Source organism: Bubalus bubalis, chromosome 14 (assembly GCF_019923935.1).
Source record: "Bubalus bubalis isolate 160015118507 breed Murrah chromosome 14, NDDB_SH_1, whole genome shotgun sequence".
NCBI lineage: Eukaryota > Metazoa > Chordata > Mammalia > Artiodactyla > Bovidae > Bubalus > Bubalus bubalis.
The window spans coordinates 7,610,627-7,636,312 of record NC_059170.1 but is presented as its reverse complement, the minus strand read 5'-3'; the positions used below and the strand labels follow the sequence as shown (position 1 = coordinate 7,636,312).

Sequence of the window (25,686 nt, the reverse complement as noted above, 5' to 3'; positions counted from 1 at the left end):
TTAGCATGTTCTATGCTGAGCCAATCCGTAGCTAGGTGTTTCCACCTACTACATCCAGCACGACATGTTGATGTATCGAGAGTTGTAATGCAGTGCCGTCCAACAGAACTTTCTATGGTGATGGCAACATTCCGTATCTGTGCTATCTACATATCTGGACAGCCTCTAGCCACGTGTGGTTACTGGGCACTTGCAATGTGCCTAGTCCAACTTAAAAAGGAATTTTTATTTCAATTAATATAAACTGAAACAGCCTCGGAGTAGCTACCTAATCAGACAAGCCTCGCTTTAGAAGCTCAAGCTGGTTTTAGAAAAGGCAGAGGAACCAGAGATCAAAGTGCCAACATCCGCTGGATCATGGAAAAAGCAAGAGAGTTCCAGAAAAACATCTATTTCTGCTTTATTGACTATGCCAAAGCCTTTGACTGTGTGGATCACAATAAACTGCAAAATTCTGAAAGAGATGAGAATACCAGACCACCTGATCTGCCTCTTGAGAAATCTGTATGCAGGTCAGGAAGCAACAGTTAGAACTGGACATGGAACAACAGACTGGTTCCAAATAGGAAAAGGAGTACGTCAAGGCTGTATATTGTCACCCTGTTTATTTAACTTATATGCAGAGTACATCATGAGAAACGCTGGACTGGAAGAAACACAAGCTGGAATCAAGATTGCCGGGAGAAATATCAATAACCTCAGATATGCAGATGACACCACCCTTATGGCAGAAAGTGAAGAGGAACTCAAAAGCCTCTTGATGAAGGTGAAAGTGGAGAGTGAAAAAGTTGGCTTAAAGCTCAACATTCAGAAAACGAAGATCATGGCATCTGGTCCCATCACTTCATGGGCAATAGATGGGGAAACAGTGGAAACAGTGTCAGACTTTATTTTTCTGGGCTCCAAAATCACTGCAGATGGTGACTGCAGCCATGAGATTAAAAGACACTTACTCCTTGGAAGGAAAGTTATGACCAACCTAGATAGCATATTCAAAAGCAGAGACATTACTTTGCCAACAAAGGTTAGTCTAGTCAAGGCTATGGTTTTTCCTGTGGTCATGTATGTATGTGAGAGTTGGACTGTGAAGAAGGCTGAGCGCCGAAGAAGTGATGCTTTTGAACTGTGGTGTTGGAGAAGACTCTTGAGAGTCCCTTGGAGTGCAAGGAGATCTAACCAGTCCATTCTGAAGGAGATCAGTCCTGGGATTTCTTTGGAAGGAATGATGCTAAAGGTGAAACTCCAGTACTTTGGCCACCTCATGCGAAGAGTTGACTCACTGGAAAAGACTCTGATGCTGGGAGGGATCGGGGGCATGAGGAGAAGGGGACGACAGAGGATGAGATGGCTGGATGGCATCACTGACTCAATGGATGTGAGTCTGAGTGAACTCCGGGAGTTGGTGATGGACAGGGAGGCCTGGCGTGCTGCGATTCATGGGGTCGCAGAGAGTCAGACACGACTGATCTGATCTGATCTGATACAACAGACAAGAGAGGAAGTTAGCAGGCAAGCGGGATCCTTCAGAATCCTCCACCTATGCCTAAGGGAAGAATCTGGTAGTAGCCTTCAAAGCAAAATGATCTGGGGGCTAGAAATGTTTGTGGACTTGCCACCTTCAGCCTAGGTTGGAAATTTCTCAAACCTTCAGGATGTGTGAGAATGTCTGATCCGAGCAGATTACCATCCTGTCCTTTTCCTGGCCAATTTAGGGGACTTTCCAGGGTGATTTCTTTTTTCTTCACCACGCTTGCAGCTTGCAGGATCTTAGTTCCCTGACCTGGGATCGAACTTGTACCCTCGGGTAGTGAAACCATGAAATCCTAACCACTCGACAGACTGCTAGGGAATTTCCCCCAGGAAGGTTCCACAAGAGGGGAGCCTGGGTCCCCGAGGACGTGGAGAAGACAAGTCCTCGGGGAGAGCAGCCTAGAAGGATGAACAAAGGTATGACCCAGTAAGGAGCAGGAGGGAGCCGGCAGGCACTCAGGTTGGACAGGCTGAATAGGAGGGGCAGGTTCTGCAGGGACACTGACCAGAGTCCCAGAAAGCACAGATGGAGCAGGGCCTTGAATCTCGACTCAGGACTGGGGTCATCTTCAGGAGCCACCAGCAACCCAAATCAGGCAAGCAAGACAATCGCACTTGTGTTTGGAAAAGGGCCCATTACAAGTGGGCTTAATACCTGGGGAAGGAAAGAAATCAGAGGGAAGGGGGCCATTTCAAAGAGCCCCATATCCCTGGGGGGAAAGACAGATAAGCCACCGATCATTTCAGAGAGAAGAAATTTGAGCTTAGGTAATTATTTCCAGGCGCGGAAGATGCTGGAAACAAAGCCATCCACTCTAGCTGAAAGGCTGCTTTTACTTCCTTCTCCAGGAGTTCTATCCACCTGGTAGACAAAGTCAAGTCATTCACTCATTCATTCAAGAGATATATTTATTGTGCTCCATCTGGAACAGGAACAAGTGGTGGTAAAACGGGCACCGGGGAAAATGAGATGCACGAAAACAAGAGGCAGGACCCACCCCCACCTGGAGCCTGAGCACCCAGGGCAGGTAGGATGTTGGGAGAAAAAAGAGCGGGGAGGACCTTCCTTCAGAGGATCTGAAAAGATCAGTGTGGCTGGAGTAGAGAGAAAGGGGCACACAGAGGCAGGAGGCTGAAAAAGCAGGCAAGGCTCACACACAAGGATTTTAGGATTTTGCTCTTCATCCTAATACCAAGAAGTGAGCCCTTAAGACTTCAAAGCGGGAGGTGGTAGCTGAAAGAGAGGTTCCTTTTAGAAAGATCAGGAGGGTAGGGCAGATAAGAGATGGGAGCCCAATTAAAAGACTACTGCGGGGACTTTTCTGGTGGTCCAGTGGCCAAGACGCCCCACTTCCAATGCATGAGGTGCAAGCTTGGGGGAACTAAGAGCCCACATGCTGCTGGGTGAAGCCAAAAAAAAAAGACTAGTACAGTTCACTGGTGATAACCTGAAGAAGAGTGGTATGTACAATGTATTATTGTAAGAAAGCAACAAAAAAAGGGCAAAAGGATAGAAGAATCAAGGCTCAGTCCCATATCCCTGGCCTAGCCAACTGGCAGAGTCCTGGCTTATTCACCATGGGGGAGAAGCAGGTGTTTTGTTGGGGGAGCAGGAGAGAGGGTAGACAATGAAGTCAGTTTGGGACATGTTGAGTTTGAGACGCCCATGACCAACAGGTCGGGCAGTCAGGTAGGCAGCTAGCCCTCTGCATCGTAACTCAAGAAACATCTAGGCTGGAAGTAAGATACTCATGAGTCATAAAGCCACAGATGTGGGCGAGATCACCCAGGGAAAGAACATGCTGGGCAAGATGAGAAACCAAGCTTTCAGCGACGCCAACACTTAACGGTGGGGAGAAGAGGAGGAGCCAGGGAAGTCAGAGGGAAAGCACAAGAAGAGGCAGGTTCCAGGAGAAGAATGGTCAGCAGTGTCCACTGCCTCTGCTAGATCAGGGCACCAAGTGCTGACACCACCCCCTGGAGTCTACAGGAAGCCCGGCGGGAGCTGCTAACACGCAGCGTCTCGGTGGATGCCACCGCGGAGCTGGCAGAACAAAGCAGGAAGTAAGGAAACCAAGACCTAAGTACTGACACTCCTTTTACCAAATTTGGCTATGGAGAGGCCAGAAAAAGGAGAAACACTAATAGGAAGGATGCAGGGTCAAGAAAGGGAATGTGGAAAAGACCTGCGCGTGTTCAAAACTCTGTACATTCCTCAAAAGGCTAAACACAGAGCTACCCTATGACCCCGTAATCACACGCCGAGGTCTACATCCAAGAGAAATCAAAACATACACCCACATAAAAACTCATCCACTAATGTTCACGGCTCCGTTCTTCATGACAGCCAAAAAAAAAAGAAACAACTGAAGTCCATCAACAGATGAATGGATAAATAAAACGTGACAACAGAACAATGCGATGGAACATTATTCAGTCATAAAAAGGAATCAAGGAGTGGGATGAGGGGACTTCCCTGGTGGTCCAGTGGCTGAGACTCTACGCGCCCAACACAAGGGGCCGGGGTACAATCCCTGGGTCAGGGAACTAGATCCCACATGCTGCACCTAAGAAGTTCACATGCCACAAAGTTGCTTGCCACGACTAAGACTCAGCACAGCCTTAATATAAGCAAATAATTTTTTTTTAAGTGGTATGTGCTACAACCTGAATAAGCATAAGAACTTTAATCTACAAGTAAGAAGTCAGACATGAACGATCACATACTAAATGATTCCATCTATACGAAATGATCCAGGTAAGCAAATCCAGAGAGGAAGAAAGCAGGTTAGTGGTCACCAGGGGCTGGGATAACTGGGCAATGAATGGGGAGTTACTGCTAACGGGTCAGGGAGTGTTTACTAGGGTGATGAAAATGTTCCAAAACAAGACTGTGGTGATTCACTGAATGAAGCTTCCCTGGTAGCTCAGCGGTAAAAGAATCCACCTGCCAATGCAGGAAATGAGGGTCTGATCCCTGGGTCGGGAAGGTCCCCTGGAGAAGGAAATGGCAACACACTCCAGTATTCCTGCCTGGGAAATCCCATGGACAGAGGAGCCTGGAGGGCCACAGTCCATGGGGTTGCAAAAGAGTTGGACGTGACTGAACGACTAAACAACAAGATGATCACTGAACAATTCTGTGACTGGATTAAAAAACATGTTGCTGGGAATTCCCTAGTGATCCAGTGGTTAGGACACTGTGTTTTCAGCACCAAAGGCACTGGTTCGATCCCTGGTCGGAGAACTAAGATCCCATATGCTGAGCATATCGGCCAAACATAATACTAATAGTTTAAAAATAAAAACCATGGTACTGTTCCCTTTGAAACGCTGGATCTCTGGGTTCCAGGAAAGCTGAAGGCAGGACAGAATTGGGCAGGGGGGCACCCCCACTCACCCCAACTCTGAGATGTGGGCTTGCCAAGCTTGCTCCCCTCAAGTTAATCATCAAGGGGCCTCCACCAATGGAGCAAAGTGAAATAACTACTCTTTGAAACTTTCAAGCAAAAAAAAAAAAGTGCCAGGATCTCTAAAAGGCCTCAGACCTAGAATGTTAACTCCAGAGGCACTGGGAGGAGGAAAAAGGAGAGATGGTTCTTTTGAAACTAAGGTTGAAAATGGTTCGTTGGAGATCACAGTCTTGTGGAACAACAGCAGTCACATAAACATGGCAACGTAAGTCAGGCTTCAAAACTGGGGCAAACGCAAGGTTTTCCACGAGTGAACCACAGAGATAAATTGCACAGAAGGTGCTGACAGGATTCCATGAGCAGACTGCACCGAGGCTCTGCAGGCCAAGAGAAGGCAGGTTTCTCATTCAGACTGCACCGAGGCTCTGCAGGCCAAGAGAAGGTAGGTTTCTCATTCAGAAAGCCGTATCCAACATTCTCAAGAGTTGCAGGATATTTTAGACCTTGTTGGGAGAGGAACAATCTGGTAGTTATCTAACTCGCAAATCAGTTCCTTCCACTGCACAGTACAAGGATGGCACTTCTCGGGCTGGAGGAAATGTGAAAGAGCCAAAACTGAGTTAAAAATACTGATGCTCATTTTTGAAAAGAAATATTCTCAGCACTTCAGCCTCGCACTGTGATTTAATGGGTGTTTACGGTTGTATTTTCTTAAAGTTTCCTTGGGGAGGAAAAAAAAAGAATGATACAAGGTCTCTGAGAGCCGTCCTCATAAACAGTCCCTTTGTGAAACAAGCTTAATTTACATACAACAGTGAGAACGAGGATCCTGTACTAATTAAGGTCGGGCTGGTTAGCAAATTGCTGTAATTGTATATTCTCCAGCTTCCTGTCTTGGAAAACATATTCATACCGAGGCAAATCTCAGCAAGAATGATACTGTTCAAGATTTTAATATCTTGGGCTTCCGTTGCATCTGTGCACGGTTTCCAAGTGGCTCGTTCCCTTGCGCGGGTGACATTACACAGACATTTTTAAAAAATGGTTTCAGCTTCGGCAGCCTGGCATCCGCACAGCACAATCATTACTGCAAAACGCGCACACAGCAGGATCGAGACGCAGGCAGCCCAACAGGGCAGCCTTTGTACGGGGCCGTGAGCACCCAGCATCCATCACTTTCCAGACTTTAAGTCCCTGTCCTTGGAGGAGCCACACTCCTACGTCGTGTGGCTAAAATCCCATACTGAACTGTGCTGTGTCCAGTCTCCTGCAGAGAATGCAAACCCACAAGTCTCCCACCACTTGTGACCCGGAGATGTGTTCTGCTGGGTTCGTGCATGGTCTTTCAGAAACTGGGCTACACAGATCACGATTCTAAATCAGGCATTTTTACAGGAGGCGGGCGCAGAGGGGAATAAAATCCCAGCTGGTGACACCAAGTGAGACATATTCCTGCTTTGTTCAGCAATCAGATGGAGGCACCCTACCCCTTTAGGACAGACGGTCTCCCACCCACCAAAGGCCCCCAAACCCTGAATACCAGCTACATTCACTGGTCCACCTGCTGGCCCCTGAGGACATCTCACCCGGGATCCTGGGGACTCATGACCACGTACAAAGGTTGAAGATCAAAGATAAAACCTAACCTCTCTTCTCTACTTGGCCACTTCATTAATCCCTCTGAGCTTCAGTTTCCTGAACTATAAAATGGGAATTAACAACACACCTGTAACACAGCATTATTAAGAGAATAAAACGAAGTAATCTACATCTAATACTTGACACCTAGGAAGTACTCAGAAAAACAGCAGCTAGGCAAACACACTTGGCACCTCGACAGCACTTCCGAGTTTTGCTCTAGCATCTTTCAGCAGATCATTACCCCTGGACACAAATGTCAACCTGACATCTTGAAAGTGCGAAAGCTTTGTCTCCTGAGAACTAAAACGCTCCAGTAAATGCCAGGACTGGCGTTATGGCAATGACTGTCTTGGGAATTATTCAGTTAATAAGTGAGTATGTGTCAGGGGGAAGAGGGTACACAAATTGAAATTCAGTTAGAGAATCTAAAAGGTCGTACAAACTAGACATAGGAACAGAATGAAAGAATTCTGAGCCAATTCCTGTTAGGGTTTCTACGTTTCTCCAGTACAGTTCAGGGTCTCCTCTCCACCCACAAGGAGGGCATGATGCTGCCAGTTTCCCAAGATGCCCGGTGGTCCTCATCCTCCTTTGAGGAATTATCTCTTCCCCAGTGAGGGCAATCCTGGGGGGTCCAAGTGTCTAGTACCAGCACTTCCTTGACCAAAGGGCAAAAAAAAGACACTAGGTAAGGGACTCTCCCTGGGGACTCTGTCCTATTGATCTGAAGAGACTGTACATTTAGTTTCACTCCCCAGAGCAGCCCTGGGCCTTCAGCCACTCCACTGAGTCCACGAGGCAACTGACCACCTTCCAGTCCATCCCTTCCCTGCTCCAAAGAACCCGACCTGGCTTCTGCTGCTCACAACAAAAGAACCCCAATCGGACGGTATCAGGTAGGGGCCGAAGCATGAATTTCCCAAACCGTAAGAAAAGCAGGCTAGAGGAGCAAGTATGTGTTCACGGAGCCCACAGCCTCACAACGTAGATTTCGAATCATCGGGACTAAGAGAGAGATAAGCCTTCACTCCCGCCTTTGCAAGGGGGTCACATTTGGACCAGGCTAACTTTAGCTCTCAGAGCCCCAGCAACCCAGTATCATAACTCCAGGCCTTTCTTTGCGTATGCGGCGTCCTCACCTAACCCCAGAGGTTCTATCAGAAAGGTTCCCTAGACATGGAAGCAGCCAGTCAATCCTAACCTGGCCATCCGATGACCCTGGAGGGTGGGAGCTCGGCTCCACACAAGGAAAGCCATCCAAGGCAGTCCCTGGGGAGAGTAAAAGGTCTCCCTCGAAACCAGGTACCCCTTCCCCTCCCGATTCCCCACCAGAACAGAGGCTCCAAAGGTCCTGAGAAAATCAGTCCAAATGTCTCAGAGGATAGGATGCCTGTCCTGAGCATACTCACTGGGCTACCCTATACAATCCTCTTTTTTTCAACTGAAGTACAATTTTTTATTGATTTATGTTATATTAAATTCAAGTATATCGCATTTCAATTCAGTATTTTTACAGATTATACCCCATTATGACAAAGTGACTGGAATCCCCTGTGCTGTGTGTATATCCTTATTGTTTATCTATTTCATATATAGTGGTCTGTAGCTCTTAATCCCATACCCCTACGTTGCCCATATATATATATTCCACACGTGACAGCATACAGTACTTGTCTTTGACTTATCTTGCTAAGCCAGATATTGTCTAGGTCCATCCACGTTGCTGCAAAAAGCAGAATTTCATTCTTTTTTATAGCTGAGTAAGACCTGAATAGACGTAAAGAAGATGTGTGTATACAAATATTCATTTGTATACACACATCTTTTTTATCCCTTCTTCTGTTGATGGACACTTGGGTTGCTTCTATATCTCAACTATCATAAATAGTACTGCTATGAATATCAGGGTGCACGTGTCTTTTCAAATTACTTATACACACACACACACACACACACACAACCAGGAGTAGAACTGTTGTAACACGGTAGTTCTATTTTTAGTTTCTTTGACGAATCACCATACTATTCTCCATAGGGGCTGCACCAATTTACCATCCCACCAATAATGCAGCAAGGGTTTCCTTTTCCCCATATCATCGCCAATTCTCATTATTTGTACTCTTTGATGATGGCCATTCTGAAAGGTATGAGGTGATCTCTTATTGTTAAAGTTTTGATTTGCATCTCTCTGACATTTGCGACGCTGAGCATCTTCCCACGTGCCCAAAAGCCATCTGTGTGTTTTCTTTGGGAAAACGTCTATTCAGGTCTTCAGTCCATTTTTTGATTGGGTTGTTTGTTTTCTGATACTGGGCTTTATAAACTGTTTATATATTTTGGATTATACAATTCTTCATTAACGACCTCCATGCCCTCCTCCCAGAGAAGGCAATGGCACCCCACTCCAGTACTCTTGCCTGGAAAATCCCATGGATGGAGGAGCCTGGTAGGCTGCAGTCCATGGGGTCGCTAAGAGTCGGACACGACTGAGCGACTTTGCTTTCACTTTTCACTTTCATGCATTGGAGAAGGAAATGGCAACCCACTCCAGTGTTCTTGCCTGGAGAATCCCAGGGACGGGCGAGCCTGGTGGCTGCCGTCTGTGGGGTCACACAGAGTCGGACACGACTGAAGTGACTTAGCATAGCATAGCATAGCATAGCAAAGCATAGCATAACATGCCCTCCTCCTGGAGACTGAAAGCAGGGAAAGAAGCAGAACTTGCTGAGTAAGGCTTCCATCTGATAGGCTTATCAACACAAGTGTATCCCTCCTCAGCTGATTCTAATCATGGTTAACACTTCCATGCACTAGCCATGTTCCTGGCACTGTTCTGGGTGCTCTGCACATGTGAGCAAATTTAATCTCCACCATAACCCTCTGTTTTTATCACCCTCCATGCACAAGGGGAAACTGAGCCATGAAGAATGGCCCAGCTAGGCACAGGGCAGCCAGAATGCAAGCTCAGGGAGTCTGACACGAGAGCAGGTTTTCTTAAACCTCCATGCCATCCTGCCTCTCAAGTGGAAGGGAAAGGTTGACAGTGGTGGTGAAGGCCCTGGAGAGAGAAGGGGCCTGCAACATGGCCTGGGAGACCATCAACAAACAAATAAATAGTAGCATAATATCATAGACAAGGGCTATGAAGAGCTTCTGGAATGCCGTGAATGTTCAACTACCTTGATCTGGGCCATGGTTCCACAAGTGTACACACGTGTTAAAGTGCATCAAGCTGAATGCTGAACGTAAGATTTTAAATGGGGAGTTCCCTGGTGGTCCGGTGGCTAGGACTCCATGCTTCCAATGAAAGGGGCCTGGGTTCAATCCCTGGTCAGAGAACTAGACCCCATATGCTGCAACTAAGAGTTCACATGCCTGCAACTAAAGATCCTACATGCTGCAACTAAGATCTGGTACAGCCAAATGAACTTTTTTTTTTTTATGATTCCTTACCAGAAAATGGTAAGGAATGGCAGATGGTAGGAGCCACTTCTCACTGTGAGAGTGGGAGATCAGAGATTACTTTAAGGACAGAAAGCTAGAAGGATCCAGGTGGTAATGGATCAGAATCAGAGACAACTGTAGGAACTCAATTTAACATAGATACAGATAGAAATACTTATAGACGTGCCTACATGTAGGTTCCCATACACATACGTGTTTCTTCACTCTGTCAGCTCAAAGGACCTAGAAGCAAAGACACCTCAGTAGCAATGAGCACATCCAGCATCCAGATCTTGGTTTCTAAAGCTATTCTCCAATAACAAACAGGGGACCTTAGGGAAATGGCTAATTCTAGGCAGAAAATACATACAAGATGAGCCTATGTGGTGGTGGTGGTTTAGTCACTAAGTCGTGTGCGACTCTTTGAGACCCCATGGACTGTAGTCTACCAGGCTCCTCTGTCCATGGGATTTCCCAGTCAAGAATACTGGAGTGGGTGGCCAATTCCTTCTCCAAGGGATCTTCCCAACCCAGGGATTGAACCCGTGGCTCCTGCGGCTCCTGTACTGCAGGCAGCGTTCTACTGTACCCTGAGCCACCAGGGAAGACCCAAACGAGCCTGAAGCATGCTAAGAAATGCCGAGAGCACTTCTGCAGTGGAAGAAAGTAAAACAGTATTCAATCAATCAACCAACAATGACGTCAAAGGGACACAGGAGCCAACTGAAAATGCTCCCAGTGGCCAAAGCTGGAACAATTTGAGCAACAAAATAAGTAAGTAGTACTGAACTATAACCCAAAGTATAAAACAGTTTAGTCCCTGCTGATATAAATAAATGGCTGAACAAACATATGAGGAAAACAAGACAAATCTCCCATACAGAAGAATACAAAATACTTTATGTAGATATTCTGGCCTTCGGGAGATGGGACGTGGCTCCCCACTCTGTAAATGTGGGCTGGGCACTGTGACTTCCTTCCAAAAAGGAAGGGGAAAAACCTGACAAACATCCCCTTGGCCAAGTGAAAAAGGTCAACATCACCAGTGGTGAACTATGTTCACAATACATACCCTTGATATGATGTGATGGAAACGGCACTTTAAAGCCTTCCTCTCAGAAACCCGTAATTCCAGGCTACTCCAGTCCAACCATGAGAAAATTATTATCCCCAAATGAGGATCATCCTACAAAATACCGCCTAACTAGCAAAACCATCAAAAACAAGGAAGATTTAACAAACTGTCACAGCCAAGAGGATTCTAAAACGGACACATCACTTAAATGTCATGTGGAAGCCTGGGTAGGGTCTTGGAACAGAAAAGGGATCTTTGTGGAAAAAACTAAGGAAATCTGAATGAAGCACACCAATTCATTAATTGTGACATATGGGCCAGACCAATATGTGGTGTTAGTAAGAGAGGAGAAACGGTGTGTGTACCTATGTGTGTAGGGCGGGGGCAGGAGGTAATATGGGAACACTCTGCTTATCCAGAAACCTAAAAACTGCTCTAAAATGAGGCTTATTTTGAAAACCTATCAGAAAACAATGGAATGGCTCCGTGGACTGGGTGGCCACCGAAGGCCTCCCTGAGGAGATGACGTCTGAGACGGCTGAGATGAGAAAACTAGGCAGCCAGACCCAGGGCGGCATGCTCCCAGAAAAGGGCCCCCAGGAGAAGACGGAGTGGGGAGGAGGAACGGGGAGCTCAAGTGAGGTCAGGTGCACAGAGCGTCCCAGGTAAACAAAAGTGAAGGAAGCTGAAGGGCTCAGGCCAGGCAGGACGGTCACAGTGACTGCAGACTGGAGCCTGAGGGCACTGGAAGGGCAGTGGAGGGACTCAGCAAGAGCAGACAGATCCGACGGACGTGTTTTTCCAAGATCACCCTGGCTGCTGTTGGGAGAGGATGGGGAGGGGCAGATAAGAAAGAGGGACAGAGATGATCCCAGAGCGATCACACCTCGGGCAGCCCAGACATAGGGTGAAGGGCCAGGAACGTCCAGGGGGTCTGCAAGAAGATGAGAAGTGGGGTCTCCACACACAGACGGACGGGCCTGAGCAGGCTGATAGTCCCCAGTTTGGACCCTTTTGGAGAACGACTGGGTTCCGGGCCCTTCCAGGCCCTGAGTGTTCAGGGAAGAAGCACCTCCTTGGAATCAGAATCGATGTGGTCCGATCCCATCCTACACTTACTACCTGGGAGACATTAGCACTCGGAGCCTCAGTTTCCTCATCTGTAAAATGGGAACACGACCTCCCACATCCTCCCAGGTTAAGAAAAGGCTCCTGGACCCTCCAAGCACAGCCTGCATAAATGCCGCCAGCATGCATTGTCTTCACAAGAGAAGCCCAAGGTGGAAGGACTCTTGGAATCTAACCCAACAGCCCATTTTACAGATAAGAAAACTGAGCAGCAGAGCCAGAAAAGATGCGCAGGTCAAGCACAAAGAGCCTGCCTCCAGCTCCCATTCTCTCGAGTTTCTTTTCCATAGTCAATTCTGACCACAAAGGGGAGCTGGGACCTGCTTCCCATCGGCAGCTGTCTCCGGACACCTTTTGTTCAGATTCCCCTGCGGCTCTGCTGCTGGTCTAGCCTGAGCTGGTTGGGGGCTGTGGGGAAGGGCAGCAGGCCTCAGAATGGGCCTTGTCTCCCTCCCAACATCCTCTTCCCGCTCCCCAGGCACTGACCACCCACCCGGGCAGCCCAGCCTGCCCACCTCTTTGAACCAGGCCAGACCCTATCAGACTGGCCAGACCCAACAACAGCCACCACCGGCTGACGCTCCTCATCGCCCAGAACGACAGGCTGTCTTATAAAAACCCTCAAAAAGCTCTGTTGTCTCAAACGCCTTTACGGAACCACATTTTGTGAAACTCTTGAGCTGGAAAGGAGTCTTTCTAGCTGAGTCTGTACTCATCCTCTGTCTAGCCCTTCCCGCCGCCCCCAGCACAGGTACCCAGAGACTTGTCGAAGGCATAACAACACCATGGTACAACCACTTAGTTTGGAGAGGAGCATTTTCATCAACCTTCTAAAAGCACCCCTAAGGCAACGTGGGTAACTGCTTCCTTGTAGGAAACTTAGTAAAATCTCATACAGACCAAACAAAAAGTTAGCAATATCGCAATTAGAAGATCTTTGAGGCGCTCTAACACAGGATTCTGAACAAAAGCACACACCTGTGTTTACTCTGACTTGCAAAATTCTAACACTGGCCCCAGAATTCCAGGAGGTCCTAACATTTTCTTTTACTCACTAACCAAGACCACCGTTTTCCAGGAAGTGGATCACCTTCGTTCCACCTTCGCAATTCCAAAGAGACCTTTTATTAAAATCGGAAACCAAGAAGCGGCTGGAGATGCCCGTTGCTTCTAGAACATGCTTTATTTAAATTGATTCCTAAAAGTCACCCTGCAGAGAGCTAGCCAGCCATCCTCAGTCATGACACACACCATGTAAAACTGACTGTCGGGACAATTCCTAACAGGTCAGAACACCTAGCCAGACATGCAAGGGAAAGAAAATCAGGAGGAGATTTCTCTATAAATGAGGGTCATCCATCAAAGGCGCCAACCTCTCAAAATGGGAGGAGTGTTGCAACCTCGGCTCGTAAGCCACACTTGACTGCACTACAACAACAAGAAAAAGGAATTCCAATTTCCTCCTCTGCTCTGGAATAGATAACACAAGGTTTTTACTTACCTTTGGAGCGGGTGGAAATATCCATGCCCTCTACCACCTCCTGTTCTGTTTTTATTTCCTCTTCAGCCAAGCTGAAACAGAGCAAATTATGTTCACGTTTTAGGTAGACTGAGAACTTGCCCCATGGGGGCATTTATTCAGAAGTTCTAACAACAAAGCCACCTTTTTAAGACAATCCCCCATCCTTAGATGAGGCAGGGGGAAAGAAACCCACATCTGATTTCAAACGAAGTGTCAAGATTCCTATAGGGGTTTTTTTAAATAATAGTTTGTTCTTGAAGTCAAATGACTATTCCAGTTGTCATGCTATTGAGGGATGCAAAAGGCTTTTTTTAAATGAGACACACAGTTATAATCTACCGCCCTGGACCAGTGAAAACCCAGCCTCTGAGTAAGTTTCTTGTTAACACTGGGTTCAGGCTGGAGATGGTTTTCAGGGTACTTGGAGTTCTGATCTCTTTAAGTTCTGCAAGGCAAAGAGTATCTCTGCAGACCTCCCTGCTAAATCTTAAAATTCCCCGATGAGGCAGTGATGAGGCAAGAATATGAAAATACATACATTAAATCACAAAGTAGAAAAATATGCCTAGGCTAGAAGCAAAAGGCCTGGCTTCAAAACATTCAAACCACCAGCATTTAGCCCAGGAATTAAGATTGGGGTCTCCATACTCCCAGCCCCTGGGATGTTTCTTCTCTGCAGCAGGCATGGCTTAGAGAAAGCATTCAGCACTCTTCTGAGCTGTGACTAATTATCTCCCCCCCCCCCCACCCCCACCAAAGTGGAATGAGGAAGGATTATTTAAAAGACAGGCTGAGAGTTGGGGGTTGGGACAAGAAGTAGGGAAAACCAGGCCCCTTCACCAGAATCTTCTCTCCCTCTCTTGGCCAGAACTCTCCCCAGCTGAACAAAGTGCAGGCTATTTCCATTTTTCCCATGGATACACATACACTTCTCAGGCCATGCCAGGAAGATCTGCTTTTAAAAGTGCCAACTATTTGAGGTGTTGGAACTTTCCAAACATTCAGCTGACAACAAAGTGATAAGAATTTGAGCAATTATTCTACATGCATTTCCATCGGACTGTGGTTCAACAAGAAGAAATGAGTGCATCTCCAATTGAGATGGCTGAAATTTTCTGGAAGCCTCAAGAGCCAGGACAGGAGGGAGGCTGGGTAAGGCAGGAAGAATCAGAATGTCCCGCCTGTGTTTTGTGGTCTGGGACAGTGATGAGACAAAATCCCAAATGGCTTGGAACCTCAGGGTCAGGTGGAGATGCATTTAGGAGAGTTCAGTGTTTGGTGAGACTAGATAGAAAACGGAAGAGACGAGAGCTCAGGACTTAGTTAGAAGAACTTGGAGGCCTCCAACTTCACTGGTCTCAGCAAAGAGAAGAAAGAGAAAGGTAGTTTGCTTTTAAACCAGAATATTAACACATTTAGGCCTCTGATATTGAACCCTGTTGACAATTTCATTCACACTGCATCTGTAGGGAAAGCTTGGGACACAAACCACCAGAGAAACAAGACATGTTGTCACAAGCGGTTTTCGTCAGAAGCCAGCGCCTCTGAAATTTAAACATGTCGCTAACATGCACTAATAGAACAGTGATTTGTGGCAGGTGATTTTAGCACGGGTACTTTTTCTTCCAACTTAAGAGGCAAACGTTCTCAACTTCGAAACACACCCCCTGCATGCAACACACCCAGTCAAATGGATGCTGCTGATGGTTTCTTGCTTGGGGTGACTGGAAATAAATTTTAACCGAAAGCCCCAGGCGGTCCCTTCAGAGAGGGGGGGAAATGGTCAGCTTCAAAAGCACAAAAAGCAACCTTGATCTTTCTAGCAACTAGAATTCTGTTCCCCTCTCTAGCACGAAGTATGTGAAATACTAAACTTCTTGAAACTGATCCCGTATTTTGAGTGATGGAAGAAACGCTAATCTGGTATCCAACCAAAATGTTCGGTGGTGAAAAGAAACAATTATGCATTTACAGAGCCCACCCCTCCTCCCCCAGACCCACTTGAAGGATTTCTGCAGTGATGAAAACATTCAAAGGTGTATTGATCACGGAGGAGGGCTGCATTCAAGAGAACAATTATTTGGCTTGTAACAGCCTAGAGGAGGCTGAATACTTCAGGGAGTAAAGCTGCTGAGAGGCTAAGAAAATGCAAACTAGCAAAGGGGTAGCTATTTGCTGCAGAGTTTAAGATAATCAATGCTGGAGCAGAAAAGAGGGGGAAAAAAGTTAAGCTGTTTTATCTTTCCAAGTATTACAAAGTGGGCACCATAATCACCTAACTCTAACAACAGCACCACCAGCTTTAGCCAAGGATTTGAAGGACAACAATTTCAGAAAACCATCTTTTTCACAGATCAGCAAGCCATCCTTTCAAAGGGAACTCATACATGCACATGCATGCACACACACACACACACACACAAAATAACTTGTATTTGACTAAAGGAAACTGCAATGTCTATGCATTTAAAGGGCAAAAAAAAAAAAAAAATTCATTTACAAAAGCAAAGACCAGAATGCAAAATTAGTCATTTTGAATAGCCACATCTAAAGGGACTTCCTTTTTTCTACACCACTGATCTCATTTTTTTTTTTTTTTTTGCTTTTTTGGTTTAGTGTTAAGTACTAGTATGTTGTTAGGTGGGAAAAATATGAATATTACATCAAAAGTGGTGGTGAGAAAAGATCTGTACCTGTCTGAATGCCCCCACAGATCTCGGTCAATTTAGGTTAAGACCTGTTCAGTCATTTGGAGGAAAATAAAAAAGCAGTCAAATAATAACTGTTAAGAAAAAGAGGCTATGTCTGGAGAAAAGACGTTGAACTCTTGTCATTAACACATTAAAGTCTTACAAAATACACAGCATTTTTCCTTCCATATCTGCTAGCTTCCAGCAACCCCGATTATTTAAATCCAAAACAATGGAACAAGCAGTCCTTGTTTCAAACTGACATTACTTTTTTTTTTTTTTAGGTCGGCTGGGGGCCCGCTAAGGGAAAGAGTAAAATTAGCTGAAAATCAAACAACAGCCTCTCACCCCAACAGGAAAATACCCCACCAACTAGTTGTATATACTGTATGCTCCCCCCACCATCCCCTCTTACACTCACAGGTTCGCCTAAGTCACTTGCCCCTGGATTTCACACACTGATACATTTCAGGCAATTAAAGAAGAAATAACCAGCGCCTGCACAACCAAGACCATCCCATCCCGCCCAGAAAGAATAAAAGGTTTCTCCCCCAATGCCTGAGCAAGAAAACCTCTGCTTACTTAACCTGCATGCACTGGAAAAGAGCAATTAAAAGTTGCAGATGAACTGCACCTCCAGGATGTTTTAAGCCTTCTGATTATTAATTCTGAAGACTCAAGGCTGGTCCGTAATTCCCAGGAATCCCATCCCCTCCACACTTCCAGTAGAGAGAGAAAAGAGAAAAATAGCTAGTTTGGATAGAAAACTGCCTGGAAACACAATGCCCAGATATTTCTTTTCCCCAAGTGCCCTTACTATTTGACTTTTAACCAAGAATATCTAACCCCTCTTAGAATATATAACCAGCATGCACAAGACTCTGGGTCTACAGCTGAGGACCATCACACAGCAATTCAAGAATCATGCAATCAGTAGAAAGGACTTTTCCTTCAGCTTTTTACTTTCATTCAAAATACCAAACTGGTCCAGGCTGTAAGAAATATTTCATCCCCAAGATACAAACATCTTTCCTCTTCCAGATCACAAAAGAGGGAATATCAAAATCCAAACACCATGCTTCCCTAAATCTGCAATTAATTTCTTTAAAAATGGGGGGGGCGGGGGAGGGAGGGAATGGTTAGCAGCTTTATATAAGCACTCACCTAAAACAGGCAGAGTCATCGGGAGCTAAGCTATTTATGCAGGATTCTTAAAATGGCGTCTGGCAACACTGCCTCATTCCTGTATTGAAGCTAAAATGGTAGCAGTTTGTTCAATAGCTGTAGCTCTGGCTTAAGCAGCCCTGCTAGTTTCAAAGCCACCTTCCTAAATATCAGAACTAGGAAAAAGCTCAACCAAAGGACACCAACAACCCAACGTTTAGAGGCTTAAAAAAAAATCTGCAGTGACAGGGGGAGTTTGTGAAGTCACAGGTTCCTAAGGAAAACCCTTCTCTTTCAGATCCTGAGCCTTCAACGTGAGGCTCTACAGTGAGGCCCCCTTACCCTCGAATTAGGTGGGTGGAAGGTTAGGAATCAGGCAGCCCTGTGGCATAAAGTGCAGACAGACAGGTGTCTGCGCAGACAACAAAAATCTTAAAAGGGCACAGGCTGGGGAGGGGGAAGGAAGCCCATTTCCCCTTGCTGGTAGATTAGAAACCAGCCTTGCATCCCTACCAAAGAGGAGCTGGGGAAAATGAAAAGTGCTTCCAGGGCAGCAGGCATCTGAAGGGCTGTACCCCAGTCTGAGGCCGGAGGAAAATAAAAAGGCCGTTTAATAAGCCTGGAAACGGCCCCCAACACCCAGCCAGTCCTAAGACAGTTAACATCAAGGAAAAGACAATCCGAGTCTGCAGAGGAGAAACAACAGGAAAACCTCCCCCTTAGCCAAGGCGCAGAAGAATACTCACAAATTAATTTTTGTCCACCCCCAACAGAGCCCTCAAAATTAACCATGGGTTTGGCAAAACCTGCTTTCACAGGCCGAGCTAAGAGCCTCATAGTGGATAATGTAATTTACGGTTACAGGTCTGAGCATGGCCTCAGAGTTTTCAAGGTGACTGTTTTGGAGCTTCAGGAGAGAAAGGAGGGCAGAGTGCCCAACGCTGTGCCAGGGCGAGGACGGGCGGCTGGCTCCTGGCCGGCCGGTAGGTAGGTAATCTTGATGAGGAGGGACAGGCTGGCAGCCCAGTTCGCTGCACTGCTGAAATGGCTCCTGCCTGCTTGTTTATCAGTAAGCAGAGTGGGGCGGAGGGGGAAGGGCGGCCATAGCCTTAGCAACCTGAAGCCAAGGGTGAATCCTTACTTGCTTCTGCCTTTGCAAGCAAGGCAAGGGCTGGCTTGCTACACTGACTCGCCCTTCCTCCTTCTCTGCGGTGGGGTGACCAGGGCACTTTTGCAGGTATCCTTCTTTTCAGGGTCAAAGCAGAGGCAAAGCCAGACCTAGGGCTTTCCAGCTGACAAATGTTTGTGGCCTCTGCCCAGGAGACAGAAGGGGAAAAGGAGTCAAGAGAAACAAAGAGATCACACACATGTGAGGTGGCTGGACTTTGCAAAAAAGAAAAACCTACCTTTGCTTTCAGGTTTTGCTGGGTTGCTGTCACCCCGCTTTCTGAAAGAGTGACTCATCGCACCCCCCCACCCCCCCCCACCACAATCTCTCCTGTTTAAAACCTGAAGCCATTTCCCCACTGTTCTCCCCGGGTAAGAAAAAGGGGAATGTTTTGTTTAAAATAAAAGGGGTAACAAGAAAGAAAGAAAGAAAGAAAAAAAGCTATTGTTTTCATCTCTAATTTATAATCCAGGAGGCCCCATTGTTGCTTTTCTTCCTGACTCAAATCTTTGAGCTGTTAATTATAAAAGTAACTAGACTCAGCTTCAGCAGGCAAACCATGTTCCTATGCAGCAATTAGAAAAACTCTGTAGAAAGTTTACTGAGTGATTATATATAATTAATTCTTAGTTACAGACAGAACACTGACCATTTTCTGGAGCTAATAAAAGCAGTTACTCCCCCTCCCCCACACGAATGCCACTTAATTTCCCAAAGCAGAAAGTGAATCCATCCTGGAGGGTCTTGAAGGGAAAAAAAGAGAGAGAGAAAGAGAGGAATCAAAAGCTCCAGTGTGTCTGTGTTTGTTCCTTGCAGCTGTGCATCCTCTTTGGGGATTGAGGAGGCAGAAGGAAAAAGGAAAACAGCCCAACAGTTCTGGTCCTCCTTCTGCAATTTACAAATGTGGCAGAGCAAACCAGTCTACCTTGATGTAAAAAAGAAAAGGCGGGGGGAGGGAGATGCCCTAGGCATGGAACCTAGGGGATGCTTCAGCTCAGCAGACCTCCTTTTCCTAAAAGGAACAAAGATGGTAGAAATTTCCAGAAGGCCTGATCTGGGTCCGGCCACTGCAATTGTCAATCTGTAACCTTTCCTCCAAGTCTATTGGTTCAAAAGCTGGAAAGAGGAAGCCCATTAGGCTGCACGGTGAGGCAGGTCTGCTGCCTCTTACCTAGTCCTGCTGCAATGCAGACATTTATTTACCACCACCCCCCACCCTGAGTGAAAGCTGGAAAACAATACTACTTTGAGAGCAATTAACTTTTTACAGACTCATGTCTGCTGCTTGGCCACAGTACCAGAGGCAAGAGGCTGGCTTGGTCCAGGGCTGAGAACTTGCTGGGGCTGCACATCTGAAAACAGATCTTGGCTTTGCAAACCTGTGGGAGCCATTTTAATGCAAGCTTTTGGAGGACAAGTGCCCTGCCCTTAGGTCTCCTTCCAGCCCAACAAATACACCATTATGCAAACACTGACGGCAAGAAACCAGCAGTCTTGTGATTAGATACTGCGCCTATGAACCTCAATATGTAATTTTCATTTACAGCCAGGAGATAAGAACAAAGAAAAGAGCTAAAGTGTCTGAACTTTCTGGTGTGGGGTACAAGCACACAGTTCTAAGTACGTTTCATCATTAATGGCCTGTCTCTTTACTCTGAGAAGCTGGCCTGTCTTACACAGACTTTTCTCAAGCTTAGAATGAGGTACATGCCTCGTTATTAAATGCCTTTTCCCAATGGGTTCTCAAAGGTCGGTTGCTGAACACCACTTTAAAAGAAAGACTACTGACTCCCTAAAGTTGGCATAATACAGCAACTGAATATACTTCCAGCTTTTACAGTCCTGGATTGGTCTCCAGGCTGGAAATGTATGAAGTGGAACGTCTAGGGAAATTCTGAAGTGAACGCTAAACAAGAAGCTACTTTTTTGACTCTGAAGTTCTAGCTGCAGCCTTGAGAGATCAAGGGGAAATGTAAAAAGTAAGAAATAAATCAGAAGTAAAGGCAGGCGTGCATACAGATGTGTGGGGCAGGCTTGGAAAAAGGCCGGGTCTGGGATGTACTGAATCCTGAATCAGACCAAGTTTGGCGGTGGGTGGGATTTTTACAGACATGTTAAGTATCTTAAAACATAAGTACTGACACCACCCCCCCACACACACACCACCACCCCAGCTCCTCCCCCCCCACCCCCTGCTCTGTGACTCTAACACCAAGCAGTTTCCTTACATTTCACAAGCAGATTGCCTCCCCAGAGTTTTATACTTAATATCCAAACAAACCCAATTCAAGGTCTCAAGTCAAGTCACAATGAACTGAACAATTTCTCCCTGTCTGAGGGTAAACAGGAAGTATAATCTTCAATCCTAGACCCAGGTTATCAGGAAAAACAGTGGATTCAAACAGTCACCTGAAATCAAGACTATTTAAAAGCCCTCCTTGGGTTCCTGCTCATTAAAAAAAAAAGCCCCCAACGGCTGGAGCCAAGACCCCCCTGTTACAAACAGACCCCAAATGTTCGCCAAACTCTTTATACATGGTCACAGAAATGGATTGCTTTACTTACCCAACAAATGTTCAAGCAACCGTCTCATTTTTCCACAGTTAAGAAGAGAGAACAGGCTGGCAGATTTGGGACTTGATCAAAAAGGAAATTTTTTTAAACAGTTACACGGGATTATTAAAAACACACACACAACAACAACACCACAACCCAACCACTGAATATGGAATGCTGTCATGAGCCACAGATGTGATTTTATTTCCTCTGCACTGTATCACACAGGAGGACAGAGGATGATACAATGTAAGAGGAAAGGAGAATGAAAAGGCAGGAGAAAGGATACATGAGTTCACTGAAAACCATGCAAGAGGAGAAAACTAAGGGATTCAAAAGACTCCTCAGATTTATTGCAGGATGTTGTCCAACATCTCTCCCCCCACAACCTCCTACACTCCCCCCCCCCACCCCCAATCCCCATCCCTACTCCAAAAACTTCCTCCAAAGCCTAGAAAACACTTTCAGAAACATTTGCTGGCTGTAGGCTGGCTTTGCAGAAGAACACTCTGTTATCAACAGAAGTCAGGAAAAAAGGCTGAACAATGTAGTTTCAAGTGAAGAAACCCTGCAGGAAGAGAAAAGACCATAGGGAGACACCACCACCCACCTAGGCCCCAGGACCCAGGATCTGTCCTTAGCACTGCTCTTCTGCTGAGGCCTTTGGTTCTGTTTCAAACACACGTCCTCTCTGGCCAGCACTGAGTCCGGCCTTCCCAGCACCTCTTTGGAGGTAAACTTGCCTGCTTTGCTGTCTGCCATGAGCTCTCCTTGGAGGGGAGCCTGCTTGCTTACCTTCCATTTTCTTTCCCCAGCAGGCATGTGACACAAGAGAAGACAATAGTACAGGGTTGGGGGGGGAGGGGGGAACTGCTCAGAGAGAGAGAGAGAGAGAGAGAGAAGAGGGAGGAAGGAAAAAAAAAAAAAAAGCTTCTTTTTTGGCAATACCAGGATCTAGCTTCACACTCTTCTAGAAACACCATGTCCTGGTGGAAGAAAAGGTGTGCCAGGCCCTTGCCAGTTTGCAAAATCGAGCTCTGGCTAATGGCTACTTAGCCATGTGACCCAAGAAAGCAAAAAAAAAAAAAAAAATTTTTTTTCTCTCTAAACAGTTCCAAGTTAACCTAAGTGCTGTGGGGGTGAGTGTGGCACGGCCAGCCACAAGAAATCACACGGCTCGCCCACAAATGCGGATGTCTCAGAGGGAGGGGGAGAAAAGATGGTTAAAAAGTCGAGCTTACCTCTGTGGATGCATTGTTAACACTGTGTAATGTCAATACTTATAAAACATGGAGGACAGGCTCCTAGTTCTCACAGAAAAAGGGTTTGGCACTTCGGCTTGATGATCTGGCCGCTTCATGAAAGCGCACCCCCGATTGGCTGCCCCGGCAAATCGGAGTGTAAGGCGGCCCCGGATTGGCTGAGACACTTCCTGAGCGATTATCTTTGTGAGGCTCTGGTGAGCAAGAGAGCCATCCTGTGCATAGAGAAAGACAGGCTAAGCTAGGCCTTTTGCAGCAAGAAAAACTGAGGAAAGGGGCCCCCAGACGCCCTTCTCCCACACCCTGACTAGATTTCCCGGCGCGGGCGAACCAGTGCAGCCAGCCTGACCTGCTCCAGCAGAGCCTGAGGCCCGCAGGCCACGGGCAAGAGAGTTTTGGGGGGTGAGCTGGTCGGACTCAACCTCATCTGCCCCCTCAGAAACGGCTCTCTCTCGCTGGGAGGAAGGCTAACCCTTTTCTGGAACAATCCAGCAGAATGTTCTGCCCCCCACCCCACCCGCGGGGGGAGGGTGGGGAGTGATGGCTGGAGGGAGAGGAGGCCCAGGAAAAGGGCCCAGGGGCAAGAGAAAGAGGCTGGAGGCAGGCCTCTGAGCAAACCAGACAAGCCAGAAGAGCCCCCCGACCCCACCCCGAAATCACCCCAGAGCAGTCCTGGGCTTCTCAGAGGCCAGAGGACTCAGGCTGCCAGGGGAGGAGGGGAACCAAGTGGTCAAAGTTTGCATCGTCATTGTCCAAATGCCTCCTCTGGACAAAGCAGACCAGGGAGGCCACTTGTCCCCCGGCCCAGAATCTAACCTCTTACCACCCCCACCACCCCCGCCAGCCAGAACTCAAAGGAAAAACCAAAATGGTTTCCAGCCTCCCTGCCAGGATGCCAGGGCCCCCACCCCCACCCCCACCTCCGTCCTTACCCTAAGAAAAGCCAAAGGCGCTCCTAGCAGGCCACATGCCTACATCTACAAACTTCCCTTCCCCTCCCCGGCCCCCTCCCCCACGGCTGAGGCCTGCTAAACCTGTCAGTTAAACAAAAATCTGACTTCCGTATTAGTCTGCGATGGCTTCAGCTTCCTGCCTATTAACCCTCTCTCGGACTCTGGGCCTGGCTGGGAAGAACTAGGCCCTGAGATCGCAGAAAAGGCCTGTGGAAAAATACCAGCGGCAGCTCCCCCGGCAGATGCAGAAAGAGAGAGAGAGAGAGAGTGAGCGAGCCGCTGTCTCTCTCGCCTTGGCTTCCCAAGGAGGCGTGTACCTTCTGAATCCAGGGCACAGGCAGTGCCTCCCGGGCTGAGAAGCCATTTAAATCCAGAGGGAGAAAGAAAGATGTCAAACTCAGCCGGGAACAAGAACCCCCATTATTAGTCAGGCCTACACCCACTGCTTAGACCTTCCTGCCACAATCAGCCTTGTATGGTGGTGCTCGGGAAACTGGGCCCTCGGTGGGCAGACAGATCCCGTGAGCTTTATTAAGGACTCTTGCTTAAATTTATTTCTACAGAGAGCGGCTTCTTCGGGTCCCCAAAGGCAGACGGAATGGCTATTTCACGCTTAGCCCTACCCTGGCAGTCCCCACCCCCCACCACCTCCACCGTATCTGTGGCCCTGCTCCCCAGTAAAATATTAACTAGCATTTCAGAACCATTTATAATTCCACCCATCTCAACAGTATTAGGACATCTCTGCCTGTTTCCTCTGTCGGGCTGCTTTGCCGTGGGTCTGTAGCCTGAGGAAGAAAAAGCAGATCCAAAAAAGGATCTTAAAACATTTGGTGCTCGCTTGCTTCTTTTTTTCTTTTTTAAGACAAGGTGCTTAATGAACAAGTTTAAAAAAAAACAAAACAGCAAGCTGGAACAACAGAAACTAAACACCGTTCTTCAGAGGCTGGAGAGATCTTCCAGAGGTGACGCACATATGCCAGGAGGTAAAAACCATAGCCCAGGAAAGTCTCCCCTTCTCCTAAAATTAGGACTTGCGGGCTTTCTCCTTCCTACCCCGTGCATTGCCACAAAGAAAACGGTGGAGCTGAGGGCCTGCTCGCCCTGCCCCCACCCCCCACCCCCATGGACAACAGATGCCCACCGCGTGTACATCAGTTCCTCCTGGCCGGGAATCTCCCATCAAGACAGGAACAAGCCAGGAATCCAGCCCAGCACACTGTACAGCACAGGGGAAGGGCCCAGGCTGTATGAAAAGGGAGGGGATTTTGTGGCTGCTGTCTTGCATTTTAGGCTGAAGAGGCCAAGATGCAGGGAGGGACACCTCCACAAAGGGCTAGCACTCAGGACAGCAGGCTGGGCCTCACCCGAAGGGAGGGGCCCCCTCTTCCTGGGGGTGGAACTGGGTGCCCGGAGACCAAAGAGAGGGCGGGGTGGGGGGGACTGGGACAGGAGGCCAGAGCTGATCGGACTGTGCTCTCCCTCCCAGCAGTGTGGGCAGGGGCCCCCCACCGCCGTCCCCAAAGGAATACTCTCTGTGTCCAGGAATACTCTCTGTGTCCATGGGTGCCGCTCTGGGGGAGGGGGAGACAAGTAGGACAACGAGTTTGTGGCGGATCTCCCAAACAGCTCACTTCCCAAGTGGACGAGGAAATAAAATACAGCGCTGGTTGGCGTGGTGGATTTTAACCCCGGATTAAAGCTGGTTGCATAAGCAGCTGCAGCATCCTCCCCCTCCCCCCCTCCACCCCGATCACTTGATCACTTGAAATGTTTTCTGGGGCAAAGAGCAGGAAGCTGCCGGCTTATTCTGGCAGCTCCGCTCTGTTTGAGGAATGCTGCTGGCATTCGAGTAGGTCTGAGGTTATCTGGAAAACAGCAATTCGGCTGGGGACAGAGACAAAGGTATGGTGGCAGATGGAATCCTGGGAGGGACGCGGATTGAAAAAGGAAGCCCAGAGCAGGCCTACTAAGGGCCAGTTCCCAGGGTTTGATGGAATGTGGCTGATAAGCAGGGAATAAAGAAAACCAAATGCTGCTGGCTTCAATCGAGAGATTACCCAGTGGGCCCCTCTCAAACCCCCCACTGCACAGAGTAATCTCAGCAGCTTCTGCATGCTCGCCCTGGGCCTGGCGCTGG

The 25,686-nt window shown here is 47.5% G+C and overlaps 1 protein-coding gene across 25 annotated transcripts in view; it reads right to left on the bottom strand.

Annotated features, from left to right (window-relative positions):
- The window catches only part of ZMYND8 (zinc finger MYND-type containing 8), a 122,367-nt gene extending 98,378 nt beyond the window's left edge, over window positions 1–23,989 (bottom strand). For 6 of the 25 annotated variants that reach the window (XM_006049976.4, XM_006049989.4, XM_006049993.4 and 3 more), the window contains exons 1-3: window positions 23,526–23,677; window positions 22,573–22,808; window positions 13,733–13,803 (exon numbers count right to left, since the gene is read on the bottom strand). In XM_006049976.4, coding sequence (XP_006050038.1) covers window positions 13,733–13,803; window positions 22,573–22,586 — 85 coding nt within the window. In that variant the 5' untranslated portion in view covers window positions 22,587–22,808; window positions 23,526–23,677. The other 19 variants (XM_006049972.4, XM_044927565.2, XM_044927564.2 and 16 more) reach the window with 13 other exon arrangements.
- Between the last annotated feature and the right edge of the window lie 1,697 nt (window positions 23,990–25,686).